This window comes from Euleptes europaea, chromosome 6 (assembly GCF_029931775.1).
Source record: "Euleptes europaea isolate rEulEur1 chromosome 6, rEulEur1.hap1, whole genome shotgun sequence".
NCBI classification, from domain to species: Eukaryota; Metazoa; Chordata; class Lepidosauria; order Squamata; family Sphaerodactylidae; genus Euleptes; species Euleptes europaea.
The window spans coordinates 25,000,701-25,022,766 of NC_079317.1; the positions used below are offsets into that span (position 1 = coordinate 25,000,701).

Consider the following 22,066-nt stretch of genomic DNA (forward strand, 5'->3'; position numbering starts at 1 on the left):
TGATTGTGAGATGTTCCTCCTTGCAGTAAGCTGAGAGTGCTTGTACTGTCCTTTTCAACCCTACTTTAGAGATAGAGAGGATAGCAGTATCATCTGCGTATAGTAATGTAGAGATTTGTCTTTTTGCCATATTAGGAGGGTGAAAATCGGGATCTGTTAATAGTCTGTTAATGGTAATAATCTGTACCAGGGTTAAATAAAACATACTAACACACAAACACATATCAACACTGAAACAGGGAGAATGGCTAAGAGTCTGTGAGGAAATGCCAAACAAAACAAAGAGAGCCAGTGTGCTGTAGTGGTTAAGAGCGCTGGTTTGGAGCAGTGGACTCTGATCTAGAGAACCAGGTTTGATTCCCCACTCCTCCACATGAGAGGCGGAGGCTAATCTGCTGAACCTAGTTGGTTTCCCCACTCCAATACATGAAGATAGCTGGGTGTCCTTGGGCTAGTCACAGTTCTCTCCGAACTCTCTCAGCCCTAACTACCTCACAGGGTGTCTGTTGTGGGGAGGGGAAAGGAAGGAGATTGTGAGCCGGTTTGATTCTTCCTTAAGTGGTAGAGAAAATCAGCATATAAAAACCAACTCCTTCATCATCTTAGCCCGCTGGTGGGAGACAAAGCTAGAGGGAGACAGCTGAATCTCCCTGGAGAAAGAGGTCCCAGAGTTTTGGTGCCACAACCAAGAAGGCTCCTTCTCAGGCTGCCACTCATCTAGCCTCAGATGGTGGGGGCACCCAAAGGAGGGCCTCTGAGGATAACAGGAGTGGTCAGGGTTTAGCCACGTTAACACTGTTCATTTGCCTAAACCAGAACATTAAAGTATTATAGTACCAGAACATTAAATCATGGGTTCATTTCAGGTACGTATTTTAAAAATATGATTCACGGATAGCATTTCATTTTTAAAAAACCTACTGAACGTTTATCATGAACCATTAATATTTTATATGGAATAGTCTTGCATATTATTTAGTGCTTCATTATTCTCTCTATCTTTGGTTATTGCCTGCCTTGATTCCTTATGGGATAAGGAAGGAAGGAAGAAAGGAAGGAAGGAAGGAAGGAAGAAAGATGCCTTCTTCATTATAACATCTGTCTTTATCTCCTGGTTCTCCCGGAACACCTCATTAGCAACTGTAAGCCCTTCAGCGGCTGCTTCAATGACATTGAAAATGGTCTCGCTTGGTTCAAGGTGGAATTGCCTTATTCCAAATCCAGTTTGCCTCCTTTCTGTTTTTCAATGACACAAAACATTTGTTTCATAAATATCGATAAGAGGCTTAAAATAAACCCTCTTCTCCGTTACAAACCCCAGCGCAATTACATTCTAGGTAAACTATCTGCAGCACCGGCCACCGGTTGGACTACAGTGCCTGAATGAAATTGGTATTTAATAATTAAATGCACAGTTTAAAGAAATTGGAGTCCTGCCCAGACGTCCATAAAGAAATGAAGGCTCTGCCCTCACACATGCACAGAGATGCGACTCCCTTGCGTCTGAGGCACAAAGGGGGAAATCGTCACTTGCTGATGAAGCAGCTACCGGCCCCCACACGAGGATCTCAAAATTCATTACAAACCTCTGGCAAAGCATTAGTGCATCACGCTATCAAGGAAGAGTGCTGTTTTCCACTCGTCCATTTTTATCCTCACAACGACCCCACGAGAAGGACCGCCGCAAGAGAGTAACTGTCCAAGATCACCTACTAAGTTGAATGGATGGACAGGAATTTGAATCTCAGTTCTTTCAAGGGCTAGTCTGGAACTCTAACCACTACACTATTCGCTTTAGAGAGATTTGATATTGCGGTGTTCTTAGATTATAGCAGCAGCTGGAAACAGCGTTGGAAGCATTGCTTGCTGGGAGATGTAGTCTTATAGACACAAAACAGAGGGCTTTTATGCAGAGACGTTTCCCTGTGGGGAGGGGCCGTGGCTCAGTGGTAGAGCCTCTGCTTGGCATGCAGAAGGCCCCAGGTTCAATCCCCAGCGGCATCTCCAGTTAAAGGGACTAGGCAAGTAGGTGATGTGAAAGACCTCTGCCTGAGACCCTGGAGAGCCACTGCCCGTCTGAGTAGATAGTACTGACTTTGATGGACCAAGGGTCTGATTCAGTATAAGGCAGCTCCGTGTGTTCATGTGTTCACCCCCCACCGACTGCTTCGGGGCTTCCTTTAGATCACTGGTTCCCAACCGGGGGTCCATGGACCCCCAGGGGTCCGTGAGAACTAAATTAAGGTCCGCGAAACAAAGTTACAAACCCATAATAAATTAATATTTTCAATTAAAAGTTCTCTATTATAAAAATATATATTCAAATATTATTCTAAGTTTAATGTTTAACTAACAGTTATGATTAAAGTTTATTTTCAAATTCTCGGAATTTTTATTTTGAGCCTTGGGGTCCCTGCACCGAACAAAAAAGTCCTAGTGGTCCCTGGTCAAAAAAAGGTTGGGAACCACTGCTTTAGATTATGGATGCCTTTTCCGCCCATCAGAGGTCGCCTCGGTCTCCCTGCACATTTTGCCTGCATTTTCCAGATTCTGGCTAAAACAGCATCTGGAAAATGTGGGCAAAACCTGCAGGGAGAGCGAGGCGACCTCTGACGGGCAGAAAAGGCATCCATAATCAAAAGGAAGCCTTGAGTCGGCGGGGGTGACTGCAGGAAAACATCCCTGCATAAAAGGCCTCTGCTTTGTGTCTATAAGACTACATCTTCTAGCAAGCAATGCTTCCTACTCTGTTTCCAACTGCTACTATAATCTAAGAACAGTCACTGGCTCTCTTCAAGCAGTGGCTGGAGGACCACTTGTCAGGGATGCTTTAGGCTGATCCTGCATTGAGCGTAGGGTTGCCAATCTCCAGGTACTAGCTGGAGATCTCCTGCTATTACAACTCATCTCCAGCTGATAGAGATCAGTTCACCTGGAGAAAACGGCCGCTTTGGCAATTGGACTCTATGGCATTGAAGTCCCTCTCCTCCCCAAACCCTGCCCTCCTCAGGCTCTGCCCCAAAAACCTCTCGCTGGTAGCGAAGAGGGACCTGGCAACCCTAATTGACCAGGAGGGTGGACTAGATGACCCTGGGGGTTCCTGCCAACTCTATGATTCTATTATTCTATGAATCCAAAAGACTTTTTAAAAAAGCAACTACAGGTTTTTGGTCTGCCCGATAGTACCTGGATTTCCCTGAGCCATGGAGTCATAGATGAGTTTGCAAGACTTCAAGAGGATGGAAATCTTTTTCTCTGGTGAGTAAGCCTTATGCATGTTGGTGAATTTTTGCAGGATTTTCTCCAGCAATGTGGCTTCAGGCACGCTAGTGGTGACTCCCAAGTCAGTAGTTGTTGTATTCTGTATGACTTGCTGGTTCTCCTTCAGGAACTTAAAGGATCCATCTTTGTTGTGGATTTCGCGTAAGTAGGTGTAGATGGCGTCTTGTAAAGGCTTCAACATACACTTGTGCAAAGCGGATTCGATTATCGCCTCTGGGAGAGGGGAATAAGATATAAAAGGAATATGTGAGAAACAAGATGCAGGAAATAAGGAGAGCTAGTTCAGATACTGATATTACTTAAAATACCAATTTGTGTATTTTGACCTACCTGTCCCATCATCCTCTTTCAAAAGGTATGCAAATATTCTGGGCCACTTGACTGATTGTGTAGACAAGATTCCAGCTTAGTTCTTTCTCTCCCCTCCTTCCCTGTGCCCCCTGCCTATACATTAAAATTTCTCATGGGACTGATGATTAAATAAATGTTCCTCTACAGACTGCGATTAAATGATTCCTTTTGCAGATAAGGGCGGAGTTCTCATTGGAAAGAGGATTTGTCACAACAATGAAGAGTGACTTTACTTTGATGAAGGCATATTAGAGTGAAATGAACAACAAACACGAAGTATCAGATGAAGGGCACTTTGACTCTTGAAAGCTTCTACCCTGACAATCTAAGGTGCTACTGGATTCGAATCCAGCTGAACAACACTAAAGGTTGGATCCAGCAGAAAAGCTTGTGGAAGACATTGGTGGAGTGCATCTTTCTCTATCTCCCCACCTTGTTTGTCCACACCAGTTAGGGTTGCCAACCTCCAGGTACTAGCTGGAGATTTCCCACTATTACAACTGATCTCCAGCTGACAGAGATCAGTTCACCTGGAGAAAATGGCGGCTTTGGCAATTGAACTCCATGGCATTGAAGGTGCCTCTGCAAACCCCACCCTCCTCAAGCTCCGCTCCCAAAACCTCCCACCAGTGGTGAAGGGACCTGGCAACCCTAATCCCAGTACTGTGGTGCATTCTGTTTACGAGAGTTCCCTGACTTTTGGGACAGGATTTTCAGGCTGCTGGGAGAAGGTAGGGAAACATTCTCTCTAAAAACTCTACGAGCTGCTCCACAGGATCTCCATATTTTTAAGTATTTATCATCTAAGCTAGAAGAAGAAGAAGGTTTTTATATGCCGACTTTCTCTACCACTTAAGGCAGAATCAAACCAGCTTACAATCACCTTCCCTTCCCTTCCCCACAACAGATACCCTGTGAGGTAGTTGGGGCTGAGAGAGGTCACCCAGCTGGCTTTGTATGTCAGAGTGGGGAAACAAATCCAGTTCACCAGATTAGCCTTCGTCACTCATGTGGAGGAGTGGGGGAATCAAACCTGGTTCTCCAGATCAGACTTCACCGCTCCAAACCACCGCTCTTAGCCACTACACCATGCTGGCTAGGATAGGATAGTAGCCTAAATGCATTGTATGTTTTTTAAACATGCCTGCGTTTATTTTTCTTGAACAAACCCATTTCCTTATTTAAGAACATTCTTCTGGTTTGCTTTAGAAACTCCTCGCCTTGACCCTCAACAGCCTCCGTAGACTTGATTCTATGATACTTAAGACAATATTTGTCAGGGGGTCTCACCTAATAACAGGATACAAAGATGAGTTTAGCAGAGGCAGAATGAATTAACAGAAAAAATGGGAACAAAGACAGGAAAGTAGGCCAGCTAGGAGCAGTTTCCTGTAATTTAGGTGGGAGATTTTCACAGCACGAACAAGTAGATGGCAGAGGAGAGAACGGAATTCTGAAATGTTGGGGAACACAAAGCAGCAGAACCTGGGCTGGATGTGAAAGAGAACGCAAGGCTGGAGACAATTCTAAAATGGCATGAGTAGGAGAGAAAAGCAAAACAACTTGAACACACACCAAACTGCATTATGGCAGGTGAGACCATTGGTCTATCCAGGTCTGTACCGCCTACTCTGACTGGCAGAGGGACTAGTCCAGGGTCTCAAGCAGAGGTCTTTCATATTACCTACCACTAGGGTTGCCAGCCTCCAGGTACTAGCTGGAGATCTCCTGCTGTTACAACTGATCTCCAGCCGATAGTGATCAGTTCACCTGCAGAAAATGGCCTCTTTGGCTATTGGACTCTGCCTCCCCTCCCCAAACCCCGCCCTCCTCAGGCTCCACCCCAAAAAACTCCCACCAGTGGTGAAGCGGGACCTGGCAACCCTACCTACCACCTGGCCCTTTTAACTGGAAAGGCCAGGGATAGAACCAGGCACCTTCTGTATGCTGAGTAGATGCTGTACCCTTGAGCCACTGGCACGTTATGGGGAATGTGGCCTTGGATATAAAGACGAGTAGCTCAGTTTGTGGCTTCCTAGAGGCACCTGGTTGGCCACTGTGTGAGCAGACTGCTGGACTTGATGGGCCTTGGCCTGATCCAGCAGGGCCTTTCTTATGTTCTTAGTTTCCACCATATTTGGTTTGAGAAGAACATCTAGGACAGTGGTTCCCAACCTTTTTTTGACCAGGGACCACTAGGACTTTTTTGTTCGGTGCAGGGACCCCAAGGTTCAAAATAAAAATTCTGAGAATTTGAAAATAAACTTTAATCATAACTGTTAGTTAAACATTAAACTTAGAATAATACTTGAATATATATATATATATATATATATATATATATATATATATATATATATATATATATATATATATATATATAAATAAAATAGAGAACTTTTAATTGAAAATATTAATTTATTATGGGTTTATAACTTTGTTTCACGGACCTTAATTTAGTTCTCGCGGACCCCTGGGGGTCCATGGACCCCCGGTTGGGAACCAGTGATCTAGGAGGAAACGCTGACAACATGACTGTGTAGAAAGACAACCCGTTCGGGTGGAGATGAGGTGAAGCAACCCTTCTCAACTTTCATTTCCCCCTGAGGCTATTAGCTGTTCTGCTTCCTACAGCTCTACTGAATGCAACCTTCTGCACTGCTGGCACTATTCACATACATTCAGCAGCATGAAGCTCCTTATTCTGCAGCGGAAGCCCTCTCTGTTTATTACCTACTGAGGCTATTGCTTAATGCTTACTTAACATCCAGGAGGAGAAAACACCCGGAAAACCTTCCTTCGGATTTGCAAAAAGGACAGTGGATTGCATCATGTTCATCCTGTTGACAACTCTACAGGGGCAGCAACCCAACACACAAGCTTAATTCTGTGTTGCAATGTGACCAGGCTATCTCCTGATATCATGTGGCCACGGAATGGTAGTATCTGAAATGTGCTTGTATCAAGGGATTTTTCCTGCAAGGGCAGTGATGGCTTGAAATCCCCTGAAGACATCTTCTCTTCCCTCAGAACTCTTGCCCAAACCCATCTTTCCTTGCTGACTCTTCAGCAGTTATGACCTCTATCTGAAAAAGTGAGCTGTGGCTCGCGAAAGCTCATACCCGGCCAGAAATTTTGTTAGTCTTTAAGGTGCTGCTGGACTCTTGCTCTTTTCTACTTCAGCAGTTATGTTCTGCATAAGGGCAATAAACTACCAAATGCATCTAGGTGTAGGTATAGCATAGAAGGTAGTGTCTGTCTGCACAGTTAGGGCACATAACAATATATGAAGCTTCCTTATATCAAGTCAGATCATTGGTCTGTCAAGGTCTGCATTGTCTACCATGGCTGGCCGTGGTTCCTCAGGTGGTGGTCTTTCACATCACCTGAGCATTTGGGCTGGAGATACTGGGGACTGATCTGGGGAACTCCTGCAAACGAAGCTGATGCTCTACCACTGACCCATGGTCTCATTCCACTCTGTGAGTCTATCATTCAGTTATTATTTAGACTCTATTCAATCATCAGTACGGTCATCAGAAGCTAGAATTTGCTGGAATTTATGAAGGTAAAAAAGTTCCAGATCCAATCAGGGTCACCTATTTTTTTTAACTGGCCTTTCTCTTCTGCCTTTAACAGCAATATGTAGAAATTTCAACAATATGTAGAACTTCTGGCATGGCGAGCATCCCCATCACTCGAGACTGATGCCAGGAAAAGCTTCGACTGCCAGAATTCTGCATGCCACGTTGTATGGGGCAAGGCTATTAATTAAAAGAAGTTAGCAATACACAGGTGCAGCCCTACCTTTGCACCTGAGGCACCAGGTTTGGCTTCAGCTTCTGGGATTTCAGGACGCAGGGCAGGGAACAGGGTTGCCAACCTTCCAGGGGATAGCTGGAGATAGCTCCCACTATTACAGCTGGTCTCCAGGCGGCAGAGGTCAGTCCACCTGGAGAAAATGGCTGCTTTGGAAGGTGGACGCTATGGCACTATACCCCACAAAGTCCCTCCCTCTCCAAACCCTGCCTCCCTCCGGCTCCACCCCCAAAATCTCTGGGAATTTCCCACCTCAGAGCTGGCAACTCTAGCTGGGAAAAATCTCTGCTTCAGAGATCCTCCACCAATTAGAGGCCATGAGGCTGACTCAGTGAAAAGCAACTTTGCGCATCCCTCTGGGCAACATGAGACCGCTTCAGATGATACCTAGTGGGGAGGAGGATACAGACAATAAGCCTTTAGGCTCTGTACAAGGAATGATAAAAAACAGCAACATTCTCCATCACGGGGGCACAGCCCGAATACACTCAGCTGATGCTCATGTTCCACTGAGGTTCCAGAGGTGGGGCCAGGAACTTCATTCCTTTCCCCACCCCCTTACATGTGTTCTTTTCTCCCAGAAGAGGGCTTTTGAGTATATGAGCAGCAAGGATTTTAATTGCAATGGGGAAGGGGAAAGAATGACCCAGATCTTCAGAAAGGGAGGTTTCCTTCAGCGTGGTGTAGTGGTTAAGAGCAGTGGGCTGTAATCTGGAGAACTGGGTTGGTTCCTGCACTCCTCCACATGAAGCCTGCTGAGTGACCATGGGCTAGTCACAGTTCTCTCTGAACGCTCTCAGCCCCACCTACCTCACAAGGTGTCTGCTGTGGTGAGAGGAAGGGAAGATGATTGTAAGCCGGTTTGAGAATCCTTAAAGGTAGAGAAAATCAGTGTATAAAAACCAACTCCTCATACTGCCTCAGTTTGCTTCTGGGCCACACAGGAAAGGGAGAGTGTGTGTAACCCTTCGACCTCTACTCAGTTTGCTGTTCAAAACTGTGCTATCTGCTTTATTGTGAGCTTTTAAAAGGGGAAGTGTATACTTTTTTAAATGATACACCTTTCCCATTAAAATGCTAATAACCAAGCTGGAACCCAGTTTCAACTAGAGAAACCAACTGGAGATTGAACAGTTAAATCCTGTCTCCTTTCCCTACATGGCCCTGAGGCCAATTGAAGGCCCAGGCCTGAAGTATGCTTTTTATGGACAAGATGAGACACATGATCGTTATCTGTTTCAGCCCCAGGGTCACAGAGCGGGCCTGCAGCAGATGTTCAGTACGGGGACTTATTGATTCATCGCTCCATCTCTTAACCACCAGGCTTCATCGTAACTTAGTTTTATGCTTCTCCTAATTATTTTATTAACTTGCTCCTCTCTTTTGTTTCCACCTGGTCTTGCAACTCAGAGAACCCACAGGCTCCAAGGATGAGCAGAACGGAACCACTTACCTAGCTGGCCATCAAGGTAAACCGTCTGGTCCATCAGAGATTTCAGCTCTGTGCTTTGTATTAAGTAGCTCTTCAGTTGTGTCATCATTAAGCGGATCTCTTGCAGCATCTCCGTGCTCGAGCTCTGCCTTGCCATCATCTCCAAACTGTACACTTTGTAATCCTGCACCAAATTGCCGAAGTATGAGTCCTTGTCCTGGGCCAACTCCACAATCTTCTTCTGCAGCTTTCGGTCAGCAGACAGGAAAGCAGTGAAGACGTTACTCAAGCTGACCATGGACAGGCGGTGCCTGGCCCGGCCTAGGAGCAAGGAAGGGGTCTTCTTAACTGAAGGCCTGGTGACCTGCTCTGTCTCATCTTCTGTGCTGCTAGTGGAATAGGAGTCTTGCTCAGAGGCAGAAGTCGGAGCCGATGCGTTGCTTACTGGGCAGTCCAGAGAGTCACGCGAGCCTTCGCGATCTGATAAACTGAAAAGCCTACAGTCAGGTCTTGATTTCCTTTTTGCATCCAAGTAGGTTTTCTTGACTGGCCTCGTGTCTTTTTGTTGCACAGGTCCTTCTGACTCGTCCAAGCTTGCTTGTTTGGAAAGGCAAGAGTTGGCCGACGATGTCTGCCTAGAGAGCCTCTTCGTTCTTGGGGGAGGGATGGGCGGCCCCACTGGCTTCTCTGAAGGGGTCCTCTGCAGCTCAACCGACTGTGTCTTGGTGCCCATATCAGGTGTGGCTTCTTGACACTGGGAGGGGTCCTCCTCTGTGGCCTCCTGTGGGACCTCAGTATCCTGAATGTTATTAACATGTTCTTTGGTCCCATTGCTCTGTTTTCCTGCTGGTACCTTTTCCGGCACCGTACATTTCCCAGATTTATCAGCACAACTTTTCCCCAGTGGTCTTTCAGACACACACCTCCTTGGTGGAATGAATGGAGGGGGGGCACTTTTCTTTGTGGATGAATGGCCCCTAGGAGAAAAGGACCCTTCCCCATCATTTTCTTTTTCTTTACTGACCTCTGTTTTCATGTCCTTTTCGTCCTGAAGATGAAAGTGGTCCCCTTCAGAACTGGTTGCAGGAGACTTCACAGGTTGCTTCAGAGCATGTGGACGTGGTGGTGGTGGCGGCGGAGGCAGTGGTGGCGGTGGAGGTGGCGGCGGAGGGCGATGGCTGGGAGTTCTTTTGATGGGTGTTGTCACAATGTCAGGAGCCGAAGGAAGAGTCTCCCTGCAGCTCTCTTGAGGAGGCACATCCAGGGGAAATGGATTGCTTCTCTCTTCTATAAAAATAGGATTCACAAACCACAGCCTGTCACTTCCGACTGACAGCTCAATTTCACATGAACAATTGTTCCTGCTGCTTGCAAAACACTGGTTGGGTTTTTTAATTTTTGTTGCCTGGGCGGTGGCAAAAGCAGAACCTTTCACAGGGTGAGAAAGCCTTCTTCTTCCTTGCTTCTGATTTAAAGTGGAATCCCAGAAACCTGTCAAAATCAATAAAATGACTGAGTCCCAAAAGGAAGAAGACAGCAGGGCTTTAACCCCAGTTATTTTGGCGGCTCACAAATGACAAAACCATCAATAGCCTCTATCATTTTACTCAGACGGAACACTAAGGGGAGGGGAATGGATGTAAGATTTTAAGTCTGTTTGCCAAAAAATACTCACATTTACATTTTAAAGTCTTAAAGAAGAAGAAGGGTTGGTTTTTATATGCTAACTTTCTCTACCTTTCAAGGAGAATCAAACCAGCTTACAATTTCCTTCCTTTCCTCTCCCCACAAAAAACACCTTGTGAGGTAGATGGGGCTGAGAGAGTTTGGAGAGAACATTGACTGGCCCAAGGTCACCCAGCTGGCTTCACGTGTAGGAGTGGGGAAACCAATCTGGTTCATCAGATTAGCTCATGTGGAGGAGTGGGGGGTCAAACGTGGTTCTCCAGAGTAGAGTCCACTGCTCCTAACCAATACCCCACACTGGCTCTCTGGGGAGGGATGTATTGCAAGCTTCCACTGTACGTAGGAAAAACTGCTTTTGCAGGTATCTCTTGGCTAGCATTTGTAATATCATCAATTTTCCCTCTCACAATCCTCAGAGTAAGAGTCCATCTTTGGAAAAAAAGTTCAGAAGGGTTTTATTTTGCTTTTGTGGAGGTTTATTGTTTTGTTTTTTGTAAAGTGAAGGAGAAACAAATATAACACCTTAAATATTTATTTTTAAAAGGCAGACTATCTGCTTGAAGCAGGTGCAAAACAGGACTGAATCAGTACAGGAAACCTAAACACTGGTTCAGTAGGCGTGTAAGATTCCTGGTGTGAATTGGACAGCATCAACTTAGATGTTTCCAGAAATACCTTGTGGTTCTCCACTAGCCTAAGAGTCTTAACCTAATTATCAGCCATAGCCCTATCATGGCTATTTTTAACTGACACCCGAAGGGAGGTTAGAAGGGCACCATTTTGTCATCTTTCAGGAAGCAGTGCTGTTTAGGAGGGTCTTTGATGGAGGCTGAAGTTTTGGCCTTATGGTTCTTCCATGTGTGTGTGTGTGAGAGAGAGGGGTTGAGATCAATGGGCTCTCAAATCATTGCCTTACTGGAAAATCCTAAATAGGTTTACAGCCTTCTAAGCAGCTCTGTTTAAGTTTGCAACGTTACCATTTTATATTGGATTGTTCTTGGGTTATGTCTATTTTGGAATTTGTTGTTTTTTATGTCACTTTGAAAATCCCTGATTGGAAGAAATGGCAGACCATAAAAGTTAATCAGCTAATAAGTAAATCATTGCATATATATTGTTAAGGATCCATGTGCTCACATGCTGTGTACATGAAGACCTTGAATGCTTGCCTTACCAAAAAAATTAAGTATGAAATGTTGGAGCAAAATTCCAAACCCGGAGAGTCGGGTCTATGTACTTGTGTGTGTAAAGTGCCGTCAAGTCGCAGCTGACTTATGGCAACCCCTTTTGGGGTTTTCATGGCAAGAGACTAACAGAGGTGATTTGCCAGTGCCTTCCTCTGCATAGCAACCCTGGTGTTCCTTGGTGGTCTCCCATCCAAATACTAACCAGGGCTGACCCTGCTTAGCTTCTGAGATCTGACGAGATCAGGTTAGCCTGGGCCATCTATGTACTTATTTGTATATTATTTTCTAAAATGTATATAACATCCTTTCCGATTAGACAAGGCAACAAAAACTAAATCCTGTTTAAATTTATAAATGTAGCAATAATCACATGAAGAGGCAGCTATACGTAGTGAAACCAGAAAAGAGGAATTTGTTTGCATCCTCCAGTCATGCAGTATGTTGACAATTCAGCCTCCCACAACTGCTCAGATATCCAGGAAAGCTCATCTCCCTATATGCAAATAGGCTACACATGACCAACTCTCTCGGCTGTTACAGCCTTAGTTACCAGTTAATATATTATTACATTTTAATCCGAACCTTCCTCTAAGGAATACAGGGTGGTATAGAGAGTTCTCTCTTCCTCTGAGAGAGTGATTGGCCTAAAGCCACCCAATGAAGTTCATTGGTTGAACAGTAATTCCAGAGGGGAGGCTGCACTACTAGGGTTGCCAGGGGTTTGGGGAGGGGCTTCAATGCTATAGAGTTCAATTGCCAAAGTGGCCATTTTCTCCAGGTGAACTGATCTCTATTGGCTGGAGATCAGTTGTAATAGCAGGAGATTATCAACTAGTACCTGGAGGTTGGAAGAGTCCTGTGGTGCAGAGTGGTAAGCTGCAGTACTGCAGTCTAAGCTCTGCTCACGACCTGAGTTCGATCTCGATGGGAGTCAGTTTCAGGTAGCCGGCTCAAGGTTGACTCAGCCTTCCATCCTTCTGAGGTCGGTAAAATGAGGACCCAGCTTGCTGGGGGTAAAGGGAAGATGACTGGGGAAGGCACTGGCAAACCACCCCATAAACAAAGTCTGCCTAGCAAATGTCAGGATGTGACGTCACTCCATGGGTCAGGAATGACTCGGTGCTTGCACAGGGGACCTTTACCTGGAGGTTGGCAACCTTATGTGCTACACTGCCATTATACTCTTCTCTGTCCATCAGAAGAGTGTAACTCTGCTTAGGATTGCACTGTTAGTCTGTTGCTGCAGAATAAAATAAAATAAGATAGAAGTCCAGCGGCACCTTCTAGCTTAAGCTGGAACAAACTGCTATTCACTAAGGTGCCACTGGACTTTTGTTTTATTGGTTGAACAGGAATATAAACATGGATCTCAGAATTCTAGTGCAACATGCTACTATTTTTTAATTCAATGGCTCTTTAATTTTGTATTGTGTAGCGATCAGTTATTTCCACCTGAAGAAGCCAATTGTTTTTATCTATTAAACACCTTGACTATTTCTATATTAAAGTCAAAGAAACTTACAGAATATTGAGAAACAATGCAATAATAGATATATACAACAATTAGAAATATATTATGATCAAAGCAGTGTTTTAAAACCACAGAGAGCTCCAGATTCAGCATCAAAAGCCCAATGTGCAAATGAAGTGTCCAAAAGACCTTCACAGGGAGGGAATATCAAAGTTTGGGGGCAAGCACTGACAAGCCTCCGTTGCTAGTGGACATCAGTCTGCCATCCATCTGTGAAGATTTCATGAGCAGTGCCCCACTGACAGATTTTAAGAGATGGGGTGGCCTCAGTTACTCCTATCCCAGTCTTTTTAGGGTTTTAAAAATCAAACCTAAGAAAGGAGCTATACAGGAAAACAGCTGGGACAGTACAGAGAAACAAACATTTACATTCAGGTGATACTTCAACAGAATTCTGTTTAGGTCGGAGAAACCTCCACCGTAAATTTAGTGTGGATAGAAATATAGACGGTAGATGTCATAACAAAAGACTAATGTAAAGGAAATGTCCTTGGAGAGTCATAGCAGAAAATAAATTATTTAATTTTACTTCTGTTGAAGTACTTGCATCCTACATTGCAGACATGTATTGGAGACATTTTCTAGTCCCTTTCATAAACAGATGTTTAAAAACTTGACTGAAGCAATCCTGGGCCAAAGTCAAAGGAAGTTGTTACATACTTAAAGAACTTCATATCTATAAGAAATAGGTTGCATCATATCATTCCCACGCTGAAACCTTTCCACATCAATTTTAACATAGTTCTGTCATGGGGCAAAACTGTGGGATTTCAGACCCTGCCACAACTAGAACAGTGCATTGTGCATATGTGAAATTGGCTGGGATCGCCTGTAAAGAGAACTAAAATCTAGCTTAGGAACTAGCTAAGGATATATGTTGAAAACATTCCTGAAAGGTATCCACAGCTACATATCAGTGAATTTAGAGTGTACTTCCAGAAGTACCCTCCACCACAAGTTGTAGCTTGGCATGGTTCATGTGTTCCTGGATATTTTTTTTATATATAGGTAAAGGAATATGCTTGATCTTACAAAGGATTTGTACTGTGACCTGTTAAGCAACATAACAAAATAGGGCAGTGATTTGACCACCTTTCCCATTACATTTAAAATTGCATTCAATGCGCTCTCTGGAGCAAAGAGCACATTTTCTGAAGAACAAAATGTCGTGCTCTGACTGCTTATTAAAAAAACTATTCAAGTATCACCTGGAAGAAAAACATGGGAAATGAGCACAACAAAAAGTCTTTTGAGTTCACATGGGAGAGTGATCCCTCATGCATTCATCAATGGCTTCCAACCGTGATGACAAAAGATAACCTTCACATCCAGAGGCAGCAAACCTCTAACTACCAGTGCTAGGAGGCAACCTCAGGGGAAGGTCTTGGCCTCTATGCTGTAACTTATTGGCTACTGATTGACCACTGTGTGAAACAGGATTCTGGACTAGATGGACCTCTGGCCTAATACAGCAGGGCACCTCTTAAGTTCTCCGTTTTGGAGCAGCCAGCAAGAACACCTTTTTATGTGTCCTCAGCTTATAGTTACGGTGCAAAAAAGCAAGGACATACCATTGCCTGCTCCTATACCCTCCTCATCTTCCTGGCTCACAGAAACTGAAATCTGTCATGATGTCCAAATCCGGCACACTGCTGCAAACCATAGTCTGCCTCTGTAAAATGATCCCCCTCTTCCCACTCTTTTTGCCCAACAGGCAGAGGAGTAAACTGTGAGCGTGGGAAAGGGCTTCTTCTCCCTTACCCTGAACTTCTCACTCTCCTTTTTCAGTAGCCATCATCACTCAAGCGATGCCCTTCATTTTTCTACCTAAGGTTTGAGGCACAGATGATTCTATACACCCTCCTTCTTGGCCAGCTGACTGTAGCCCAGTCAAGAGTTTCTGGTCAATGCATGGAATGAGCAGTCATGAACCCTGTATGTGATTTTTGACCACAGTCTAAGTTCTTTAAAAGGGAAAAGATCTTTATTAAAATACAGTTCCTGAGAAGATGCAACCATATACTCTTGACCTCTTGATATCATGATTGAAACCATTCTCCAATAACTTTGCTCCCTTAGGCAGCTCCCTCACACATGCTATAGTTCATATTTGATTCACCACAGTAACAGCAACTGCTGGGGACATTCTTATACATTCTCACAAGTCTAACAGAAGAAAAATGCCACTGAGTGATGTAACATCTTAATTGCAGATTCTTGAAGGATAAGGCTTATTACTGAGAAAGATAAACGGATGGAAAAAAAGAATTGCCACATATTGGCATTTACTTCATGCCTTAGGGCAGGGGTGGGGAACCTTTTTCCTGCCAAGGGCCATTTGCTCATTTATAACATCATTCGGGGGCCATACCAAGAGTAGATCTCCCGGCGCGGGGAGGGGGAGAGGCTAGGGTTGCCAGGTCTCCAGCCACCACCTGGAGGTTGGCAACCACAGGGGAGGCCACGCAGAGAAGGCCTGGAGGGCACCCCTGCTCCCCTCATCCTCCCTCCTCCCAGGCGGGAGGGCAGCCAGCGGTGGGCCCCAAGCAAACGAGGCGCCAGGGGCAGCCGATCCTCAGGGAAGGAAGGGAGGAAGGAAGGAAAACAGAGAAATGGAGGGGGAGAAAAGGACAAAAGGAGACAAAGAAAGAGACGAGGGAGAGAGGGGGAGAAAGGAGAAAGAGTGACGGAAAAAGAGGAAGAGAGAAAAGCCTTCCCCCCACACCCGCAGGTCCCACGCAACCGGGCCCCAGGCTCCCCGCCTCCCCCAACACACACACACACACGGCAGCACACGAAGCCCTGAGTGACCGGGCCCCAGCCTCCACGCCCGCCCATCCCCCACCCCGAGCCCACAAAAGGCCCTCCAAGCCCGATTGGCTCCAGCGCATGTTCCGCCTCCAGGAGCCACCGGCCTCTCCCCCCACCCCCGCCGCTTGGCAGGTGGCAAGAGGGGCTTACAGTGTGCCGCAGCGTTCCTGCATGCCACGACTGTAGGGGGCAGCCTTGGGGGAAGCGTCCCTCCCCCTTCCCCTCGCCGACCAACAGTCGACGAGAGGAGGTCCAAAGGGCGCTGCGGCCCCAGGAACATCCTCGCGGAGGGCCACGCTGTGCTGCGCCTCTGCAGTTGGGCCCTGGAGCTCCTGAGGGCCACTGAAAATGTCCTCGGGGGCCATATGCGGCCCCCGGGCTGGACGTTCCCCATCTCTGCCTTAGGGCACTCTGCCATTTTCTAAGATAGGTCTTGCCAGAACCCCACACACTAGTGCATAACAAATGTATAAAGGTTAGAAAGTGAGTACTTGTTCTCAGAGGTAAGGAATAGATTGAAGGAGTTAACTCCTTTCTGAGCTCTTGTTTACGGTGTCTAGGATCTTTTATGCTTGGGGAGTTTTACCTGGGTTTGAGGCTCTCTTGACCCACACTTTTCTGTTCTGAATCCTAAAAATGCTATGCATGTTGTTTGCCCTGGAGAAAGTCCTGGGGTTTCCAGAGTACTGCAGAATCAAGAGCAATCCGGAAGCATCTGAGTCCCTGCCCTGAAAATGCTTCTTTGTAATTGGCTGTAGTGCTTACTGTGAGAAAAACATCACACACACACACCAGCTCCCCTCTCCCGCACTTTGGCTTATGCATGGAAATGGGGACAATCTGTTCCGGGCTGATCTCAGGGGAGATCGAAGAATCGTGTTACAACAGGACTGAGAAGACCCGGGCATAGTGCGGGCTGGGTGCAAGGTCATCTCTAAGGGTCAGAAAACTCATGCATAATCCCAACGAAAAACTGAGTCAGACTGGTGGAGAACGTAAGTCAAAGTGCCCATGCATAAAAGACCTAGCAGTAATTAAGCTTGTTATCTGAAAGAACTGAACTATCAGAATACCTATCAGAATACTACACTCAGATATTGTTCTATATTATATTATATCTCTGTTTTTAATCAAGTCACAGTATCAAGTCCCAATATTTGAAAGGGTCAATACAAAACAGAATAACCACAAATACAAACAGAGAGATAGAAACAGGATTTTAGGGCCCTGCATATATTCTTGGTTTAGTTTAGTTTCAAATCGGGGAATTCCTCTTCCTAAAGTCTGCACGATTTTGGAGGAAGTGGAAATTGACAATAAGTAGGCATTGTAGGTTATGAAATGTTTCCTTTCGGAAAAGGAAAATTGGATGCACCGCCTGCCATCCCTGCATACCTTCTCTGAATTGATTACATTCTTCAAGAAACTAGAAACAATCCAGAAGATTTCAGTATTTAACCTGATCTTTTTTAAAAGGAAGGCAGTCTACACAAATGAGAAAGAATTTCCAAGTGCTCGAAGACCTTTGTGGATGTTATTTCAGTAATCCTGACAACAATAATGTATAGTAAAATAGTTTTATTGATCCCAAAATTATAGAGGAAGGGCTACAGACTGTGACCACCCAATCATACCAGAAATGAACTCTGAACCCGAGACTTAGGGTTGCCAATCTCCAGGTGGTGGCTGGAGATCTCCTGCTATTACAACTAAACTTTAGGCGACAAGAGATCAGTTCCTCTGAAGAAAATGGCCGCTTTGGCAACTGGACTCTATAGCATTGAAGTCCCTCCCCTCTCCAAACCCAGCCCTCCTCAGGCTCCATCCCAAAAATCTCTGACTGGGGTTTCAAAATTGTTAGAGTACTTCAGTACACAGAAAGCTGAAATTCTATTATTTCTATTATTTCTATCCTATTTTAAAAGAGGCATTCAGGACCTGTTACACTGCCCCCCCCCATTTTATCCTCAACTGCTTAGGATTGCTCTCGAACTCTGCTTCATATCCTCTCGCAGTCTGGTTCATACTTGTGGAGAGCACTGTAGCAGAATACAAGGAAAGGCATAAACGTCACGCTGGTCTGTGGAAGTTTTGCCTTTACATAATCTGAAGCAGTCTTGGACTTGGACGAGGCAGATTGCCAGTGGCAGCCAGGAACACATTTATGCTTACAGGAAGCAATATGAGTAAATTAGAAACCTGCTGCAGAGGTAATAAGTTGCTCTGCAAGACAAGCTCCCTAACCTAACTTACCAGTCCCCAGACTGGAGATGGCTTCCAGATCTGTCAGACTTCTTGCTTCCAATATTGCTTGAGGCAGTCTTAGCGTGAAGGGAAGCAAATCTCTGAGAGGAAAAAAATACAGCAGTATGTGATTTGGCAGAAAATAATTGTACTGTTTGTTTTCCATACTTTTCTTTCTTTCCTATACAGAGCACTTCATATTAAGGGCCAAACTACATATTACACTGGAGATACAGATAGCACCACAAACATTAAAAAGCAGTGGCAACAGATTCAAACAATCAGCACAGCCACAGCTCAATTTCCAAAGGCCTTTAAAAATAATCCAGTCTTATTTCTTTCCCCCCTGAAGTTCGCCAAAGCTGACTCTTCCTGCAGTTCTCTATGCAATCCATTCCAAAAGGCTGGGGCTGCTACTGAAAAAGCCCCAAAGTCAGCTGAAACTGTCTTACGCTCCCTGAGTGACTAAAGCAGCCTGTTTTTTTACCTTAAAAGGCCATTTTGTGGGGTCCAATTCAGACTGGGGCTGTGACGTTGGGAAATTGAGAGGATTAACTCATTCCCTCTACGTTGTTTTGCCTGATCAACACTTCCTTTCCAAGTAGATTTCCAACTGTCTGAAGAAAAACATGTCCGGTCCATTTAGTAGAGGTTTAATGGGATATTAAAGAGAGCCCTGTGGCACAGAGTGATAAGCAGCAGAACTGCAGTCAAAAACTCTGCTCATGAGCTGAGTTCAATCCTGATAGAAGTCGGGTTCAAGTAGCTGGCTCAAGGTTGACTCAGCCTTCCATCCTTCCGAGGACAGTAAAATGAGTTCCCAGCTTGCTGTGGGTAAAGACTGGGGAAAGCAATGGCAAACCACCCTGTAAATATAGTCTGCCTAGTAAATGTAGGGATGTAACGTCACCCCATGGGTCAGGAATGACCCGGTGCTTGCACAGGGGACTACCTTTGCCTTTAATGGGATATTATATACCATTTTATATTGCTTTCCTTCATGCCATGAAAAGCTTCAGCTGCCCATTTCCACACATGAAACCTCTATTAAAGGGACAAGGCATTTATTTCTCTCTCCAGATAGTTGGCCGGCCTCTCTCCAAGCTTCAGAACTGCCTCCCTAGAATTTCCCAACAGGGAAAGAAAAAGATAAGAACATTGTGGTATGTTAAAGACAGATTTACTGAAGCTTTCATGGACCAGAGCCCACTGTATCAAACAGATGAAACGCTGCACTCAGCCAGTAGAAACAGATGCACAGCAGAGGGGGGAAATTGTGAAGAGTGTGACATTCCCTGAAATAATAAGTATACAGGATAAGCAGCGTGACGACTCAAAACACTTGTGATGTTGATAATTACACAGACTACCTAGTCTGTCTTAACAATTTAACATCTGTAGAGCCAGTGTGGTGTAGTGGTCAAGAGCAATGGACTCTAATCTGGTGAACTGGATTTGTTCCCCCACTCCTCCACATGAAGCCTGCTGGGTGACCTTGGGCCAGTCACACTTCTCTCTGAACTCTCTCAGCCCCACCTACCTTACAAGGTGTCTGTTGTGGGGAGGATTGCCAGCTCCAGGTTGGAAAATACCTGGAGATTTCTGGGGATGAAGCCTGAGGAGGGTGGGGTTTGGGGAGGGGAGGGACTTCAATGCCATAGAGTCCAATTGCCAAAGCAGCCATTTTCTCCAGGTGAACTGATCTCTATCGGCTGGAGATCAGTTGTAATAGCAGGAGATCTCCAGCTAGTACCTGGAGGTAGTTATGAAATATCACCAGTACTGCTAAGTTAGTTGCTAAGAAGAACCAGTACTAAGCCAAAATATACTCAATAGAATTCAATGAACAACAATTTGTCTATTTCAACAATTATACGACAATACAAACATTGTAACAGTAATATGAATGTGCAAACAAAAGTTTTTTCAACAACATAAGCAAAAAACACACAAAACAACAACACAAAACAATAGCAGTCCACAAGGGAGGACGGAGAAGTCCACTGGCAAGGGGCTTGTGAGCCTCAAACAATGAACAGTCTCAATTGGACCACAAATTGCAAATCCACGTATCAAACGTTTGAAATATGCAAGAATGCGGCACAAAGTACCTGGAGGTAGGCAACCCTAGTTGTGGTGAGGGGAAGGGAAGGTGATTGTAAGTCGGTTTGAGATTCCTTAAGGTAGAGAAAGTTGGGGTATAAAAACCAACTCTTCTTCTTCTTCTTCTTCTTCTTCTTCTTCTAAGCATAATGTCTAATATGTTTAAGCCCAAATTAATAAAATTAACCCCTTCCAAGTTCTAAATCAACATTTTCTCCTTGGAGGATCCCGTTGAAGTTACTTTATGGCGACTTTCAGGTCAACAACAATGTGTTCTGAAAGACTGGAATGGTTTGTCCCTGGTTCCTGAATGTTGCCATCATGGCACTGTTGACAGATAACTGGAAAGACAAGGTGCCCCAGTAGTCGCAATGATTTCAGTGAAATATGCTTTGAAGGAAGTGTGTGCCCTGATGTTAAACATAGTTAAGGTCATCTTTATTTGAGATGTAGTAAATGGAATATTGGAACAGGGGGTGACCTGAATATGAATTCCTGTTCAGTCATGGAGCAAGCTGGGTGGCCATATGCTCATCACATATTCTAAGCTGCACCTACCTCACAAGAAGAGGATGCTGAAAGCCAACTGAGTTTAACATATTGTGCATTTGAAGAAGCATGCTTCAGCTTAGTAAAGTTGATCAACATTGTTTAAGGTGACATAAGGCACTGGCCCCTTTCGGATTACTGTTCTAAACTCGGATGTTATCTGTTGTTGGCCCTATTCCTAGTAAAGTGATACAGGGACAGGCATTTTATACAGCTCATTTCAATCCATCTATGAGCAGTCTCTAAAGTGCCTTGAAGCGCTCTGTCCATTTCAAACCGTGCCAAGCTCCCCCCGCCCATTTTTTGCAGCACGTTCTTTTAATTGCTGTATCACCAGCATTCAGATGCATTGGATTGCTATGGTGGTCTAGCGCTATGGTGCTATAGCATTAATCTTAGAAAAAAATTTAAAAGCCCCCAAAAAAAGAATGCACCGCAAAAAAAGGCGTGAAAAAGCGCTATCCTTTCAGAAGCGCTCCAGACATGTTAAACAACAGACTGCAGTGATTCAGAAGCACCAGGAAGAATTGAAAAGGGAAGAAAGCGGTTTTCATAAAAAATGGCTGTGTCCCCAGGATGCCAACAGGTAGGGTTGCCAACCTCCAGGTAATAGCTGGAAATCTCCTGCTATTACAACTGATCTCCAGCCGATAGATATCTGTTCACCTGGAGAAAATGGCTGGTTTGGCAATTGGACTCTATCGCATTGAAGTCCCTCCCCTTCCCAAACCCCACCCTCCTCAGGCTCCACCCCAAAAACCTCCCACTGGTAGCGAAGAGGGACCTGGGAACCCTACCAAGAGGACATCAGCGGCTTTGTCTGAAAAGGTTAAAAAAAATCCGTTAGCAGCCGGGAGCTAAAATGGTTGTGTTGAAATTACACAAAAAATCTGTTAGGAACCAGCTGCTCAAATGGATTATAAGTGCAATTTGAAAGGGGCCACTGTGTTGTTTTAGCTACCTCACAAGGATCAAATGAAACACACACACACACACTGCACCATCCTGAGCTCTTTAGAGTAAGGCCAGGATGCAAATAAAACCAGTAACTGTGAGCCTCGTCAATTCCAG

General features: G+C 45.0%; 1 protein-coding gene across 1 annotated transcript in view; it reads right to left on the reverse strand.

Annotated features, from left to right (window-relative positions):
- The window catches only part of RIN3 (Ras and Rab interactor 3), a 91,425-nt gene that overhangs the window by 13,309 nt on the left and 56,050 nt on the right, over nt 1–22,066 (reverse strand). Inside the window, exons 5-7 of the mRNA XM_056851834.1 lie at nt 18,353–18,444; nt 8,906–10,375; nt 3,187–3,495 (exon numbers count right to left, since the gene is read on the reverse strand). Of these exons, the coding sequence (XP_056707812.1) occupies nt 3,187–3,495; nt 8,906–10,375; nt 18,353–18,444 (1,871 nt within the window). The remainder of the gene's footprint in view (nt 1–3,186; nt 3,496–8,905; nt 10,376–18,352; nt 18,445–22,066) is intronic.